Raw genomic sequence first — 5,226 nt, forward strand, 5'->3', positions numbered from 1 at the left:
ATTCAATATATTGGGTTGGGCTAAAGTTTTGGTTAGTATTTATAGTGAAACAAATCTGTATAATATAGATGTTTTTAAAATTCAAAAAGCTCATTTATTTGAAAATTTTGGGTACAGTTAAATATTTATTTTAGATATTATTAAAGTATGTTAAGAATTTGTATTAAATACTTACTGTGTTAGGGCTAGTTTTAATTCGTATATAATTTTGCATATTGATGTTACAATTGCCGGATCATAGTGGTGTAGGTGAAGAGAAAATTTCAGTTATAGGAATGAGTTTTGGTTCGTTGCCTCTCGCACAGAAATTTTATGCAAATTATGCAAAAAAAAGTTGAGTTCATTACTAAAATCAGGAACATGAATTTCGATAAGACGCAGAATGAATCAAAGATACCGGTTAATTATCTATTTACTGCACGCGAGAAGGTTATCGAGAGTCTAGGGTGAACGCAGCAACTCGAGCAAACAGAATTGCAGCCACGAGATGCAGAGTAAGGATGTATGTCGTACTAGACAAGGAGAAGGAAAGTTGGGTTGTGTCTAGATTAGAACTGATGCATTCTCACCCGTGTTCGGCTAAGAAAGCTGTCCACTATCATGAGTACCGATAACGGACCATGCATGCTAAGTGCGTCATACGGATAACGACGAGGTTGAAATACGACCCAACAAGACGTATTTAGCACTGGCAAACGAGGTTGGTAAGTCTGTAAACCTGAATTTTTCAGAAAAGGATGTCAGAAATTACATCACACGCAATCTCCGATGCTCCGATGACAATGAGGACTTCCAAGGGATGATGAATTATTTCGTTCGAATGAAGGAGATCAATCCCAACTTCTGTTATCCCAACTTCTAATAAATTTAAGAGCGCACTATGGGTAGATGCAAGGTGTAGGGCTTCGTATGAATATTACGGAGAAGTGATGTCGTTTGACACCACTTACAGAAGAAACAGGTCTATATATTTATTGGTGAATTGTAAGAGCAGTTATTTGTTAAATTTGTCTTGTTGCCTCACAGTTGTTTTTACTCTTTTCACAGGCATGGTCTGCCATTTGCATCCTTTGTAGGTGTAAACCACCATGGAAAGTCTACTCTGCTTGGCTGTGCTTTACTTGGGAGCAAGGAGATCCTTAGTTTTGAGTGGGTGTTCACGCAGTGGGTGAGATGCGTCGGGACTGCACCAATGGGAATTATCACTGACCAGTGCAAGGCGATGGCTGGTGCTATTAGGAAGGTCCTACCTGACACTATCCACCGATGGTGCATCTGGCACATAATGAAGAAATCACAATTCAAGCTCAGTAGAAACGTTAGGTACGGAGAATTGAATGCAATGATGAATCACATTGTGTGGAATTCTCCTTCGACTGAATCATTCGAGGCTGATTGGGCTGGTTTCATCAAACAATTTAACTTAGGCCACAACAAATGGTTAGCAGGTAGGTGATTGTTAAATTATATCCCGTCTGTTGGTTTCTAGTTGCCTATTTATTCACTTCATGTTATTTTTGCTGCCTTGATTCCGTTCTTATGTTTATGCTAAGAAATGTAGCTAAGTTTTCTACCTCTATAGACAGTAGATGTTCTTTTCAATATATAAACAGATGTTTTTTTTCGTAGTGTGTCTGGATGTTTTTTTAATTTATTTTATCAGTGCGTTGGAAGTGAGGTCATCGTGTTGTTTATAAGCGGCACTCTTATGCATTTGTTTTTTCTTGGCAGACCTTTATGCGAATCGACGGAAGTGGGTTCTAATATTCTTCAAGAGTGAATTTTGGGCAGGCATGAGGAGTACACAGTGAAGTGAAAGTATGCACGCATTTTATGGTGGATACCTACATTGCAAGAGTGGGTTGGTTCAGTTCATCCATAAATACGACAATATGCTTGGAAACAAGGAGCAAAAGGAGCTGGAAGATGATGCTGCGGACTCGAAAGGAGTCATCCCATGTATAGAGAGCACGGGCATTGAGAGACAATTTCAGCAGGAATACACCAGTAGTATGTTTAGAACTCTTCAACTGGAGGTAAGAAAATAACCGATTGCGTGGTTCGATTAATTGAACAAAAGGGAGATACAATTTCTATTAAAGTGGACGAGCAGAAGGTATTCTGGGGGAAGCCTGTCTACCATACTTTCAGGGTCGAGTTTGACCCTTTGAGTCGAAAAGGTCAGTGCGAGTGCAACAAATTTGAATTCACTGGTATATTGTGTTGCCACATCCTTGCGGTCTGGTCATACTACAGAGTTGACATAGTACCGAACTGCTATGTTCTTCCTCGATGGAGTAAGAATATCATCCGTAAGCACACTTACATCAAGAGTAGCCATGACGTGGCTCGGAGTGATGAAAGCAACAACTTGTTCAGGCATCTGTGTTCAGAGTTCTATAACGTTGCGCAAGAGTTTGTTGCTTGTGATGAGGAAGCAGCCATCTTGCGAGCTACCCTTTGGAATGCAAAGTCCAAGCTGACTGATTACCGTGCCAGCATGCGTTCCACTACCGTTGCTGTATCTCAAAATACCATGCCCACACAGAGCACAGGCGGTGCTATTGTACATGACATACAGGGACCCTCAAGAGTCAAAACTAAAGGACGGTCGAAGAGTAAGAGACTTGGAGCAGAGTTGGACAAGTCAATTAAGAAGTCAATGCAAAAAAAGGAAGAGGAAATCACATCCAGTATGTGTTAGAAGCGATGTATATTTTAAATTTTTCTTACGAAATGGTGTTCTTGATTAATGTATGTTGTTCTGTTTGTGTTGTGCATCTTGTAGGATGAGGTTGACCTTTAGTCAAATAATGATCATCATGGGTCCCTTAATAAAAGATTTGAGGATTCTACTATGTGGAATTCATCGGATGGTGGCGGATTCATGCACCTGTTGAATTCTTTTAGGCATATATAGTTAGGGTTCTTGGTGTGAGTTTGGTGTCATTCTTTAGATACAACTTAATAAACTATTTCCTTTTCTGTTTTGTCACTTACAGTTATCCTGTTTTGAAGTATTCATTCAAAGAAACAAAAGCACAATTTTTGTTATCTTTTTCCCATTTATCGTTTATTAAGGTTTTAAATAAATGAATTGTCACATATTTGTTCGCAAAAATTAAATGGTTTAAATCCGCCTTGAAAACGGACGAAGAGATTCAAAAACAAAACAAAAATAGAACGCATTGACGTCTCAATGAAGTGCACGCAGTCGCTAATGCGTAACACATGAAACAAAGAAATCGTATACGAAACCATCCATTTTACAATAAGAAGAAACATCCGAGTGCCTACCAGAGACACCATCCACTTAAAATCCTACCTTCTGTAGACTGATCACGACCAAATGCCGTGCAATGCTTTAATTTCCAGCAACTTCACAATTCAAGCATTAGAAAACAGTGATAAAAAAATAAACAACGCCTCCATTTAGTTAACACCACGCTAGTTATTGGACAGAATTGCCACTTAAGCATAGACATGAACAAAAAGATTAGGTACACCGATCAGAGTTGATTCAATACTATCAATATGCAATGCATTGCGTAATGAACTAATGACATCACTAACTTGGAAACTTATTGCTTGAGAATCCTGAAATAACTAATATATGAAACCTGCTGTCGAGTATCTAAAAAAACATGAGCCACTCACTCATCAATGAAGTACTAACAAGTTCAAATGCCTTAAACATGATAAAACATAAAACAGATCCAGAACCATCCAATTTACAAAGAAAAAGAAATATCTTAATTCTTAGCTCAAGCACCATCAACTCAGAGGTTTTCGATTGATTGTTACCATCAACTTGAGAAAATCAGCAACGTGAAATCCTAAACCTGCAGTGAAAGAGGATTTATCAGGCTCACACAAAACGAGGTTAAGTTGGAAAATGCCATATTAAGCTACATAACTCTATCACAAGGAAACCATAGATGTAGTAAGGCAGGTGTCTATATTGATGTTTTCTTAGCTAGTCAAAAATTCTTCTTCCGCTGTCTTCCCCCCTTGTTTGGCTTTCTAGTGGGTAACCCTACACGCTGTAGCATGCTCTTTGTGCTTGGTGCTGTGAAAGGTGATCTCATAGCCTTAGTCTTTTTCCTTGGCTGGTTTTGGCGCACATGATGGCTGTCCAATGCCTGCAGCACCTTTCCAATTTCTGAATTATGAGGACCCATCACTATGTCTAATATGATCTCCCTCCTAAACTCCTGTACAACGTCCTGCATGGCAATTACGTGTTGAAAGGTAATTTTAAAAAAGAAAAAGAAATTGACTAGAAAGGGGTTCAACTTAATTGTTATAACATATTTAAATTCACATTGTCCCAATGCTGCAAGGGTTTATCTAAACTCCAAAACTGCATGAATTTGCTGACGAATACACTACAATCACAGCTATATGTACAAACAGAATATTATTTCCAACCATGATATCATTATCAAGTGAAGTGCTATTAAGACTATTGTTAGGTGTATTTTTAACTGACCCGTTATGCTGTTGTGGGACGTTAGGATAGAAACGAGGTAGGCCGTTCTCCGTGTGCTTATATGCGGGCATAGAGACTTTTGCCATGTCTTTAATGATTCTCCCCTGGAAATCAGCAACACGTTAGCAATCTTATAGTTTTAATTACTAAGTCTAACGGCAAACTAATTGGTTGTCATATACGTACCGCATAAGCATGTATTTTTAATCTTTCATTCTTAGGCTCTCCTGTATTCATACTATCCAGCACCCACAGCCTTTTCTGAGTAATCTCAAAGGCATACAGCCACCAATGACGATCAATACAGATTGGGGCAAACCATTTACATGATCTAGTTAGTCACCAAATAGACATAGTCGCTAAATTTCTAAAATATTTAACGTGTTGCGGTACATCCAATGAAATGAAAGCCAATGACATCTCAATTAAGTATACTCAAATTCAATGCCTGAGACATGAAAACTAAAAACCATATTTAGAACCATCCAATTGACAATTATAGGGAACATCCTATTGCCTATCACAAGGAACATCCAAGTAATAAACACGGGGTGAAAGCACTTAAACAAAAACAGCAACCTTCAAGCATTAGCCCATACAAGAACCATACAGTTTTTTCAACTAGCGCATTAACTTACCCATTTTCGCATGGAAGCTGCTATCTTGTCAAAAAATTTAGAATCATCACCGAACTGAGGACCCAGCCCCACATAACTAACGGTGGGAACCTCCCT

At 38.5% G+C, this 5,226-nt stretch overlaps 1 protein-coding gene across 1 annotated transcript; it reads left to right on the forward strand.

Moving 5' to 3' along the window:
- Positions 1 to 1,820: 1,820 nt before the first annotated feature.
- Positions 1,821 to 2,793, forward strand: LOC130945658 (protein FAR1-RELATED SEQUENCE 5-like). The gene is made up of 3 exons (XM_057874359.1): positions 1,821 to 2,036; positions 2,081 to 2,693; positions 2,789 to 2,793. Exons 1-3 carry the CDS (start codon positions 1,821 to 1,823, stop codon positions 2,791 to 2,793), a joined length of 834 nt encoding a protein of 277 aa, XP_057730342.1.
- Positions 2,794 to 5,226: the final 2,433 nt, after the last annotated feature.

This window comes from Arachis stenosperma, chromosome 8 (assembly GCF_014773155.1).
Source record: "Arachis stenosperma cultivar V10309 chromosome 8, arast.V10309.gnm1.PFL2, whole genome shotgun sequence".
NCBI lineage: Eukaryota > Viridiplantae > Streptophyta > Magnoliopsida > Fabales > Fabaceae > Arachis > Arachis stenosperma.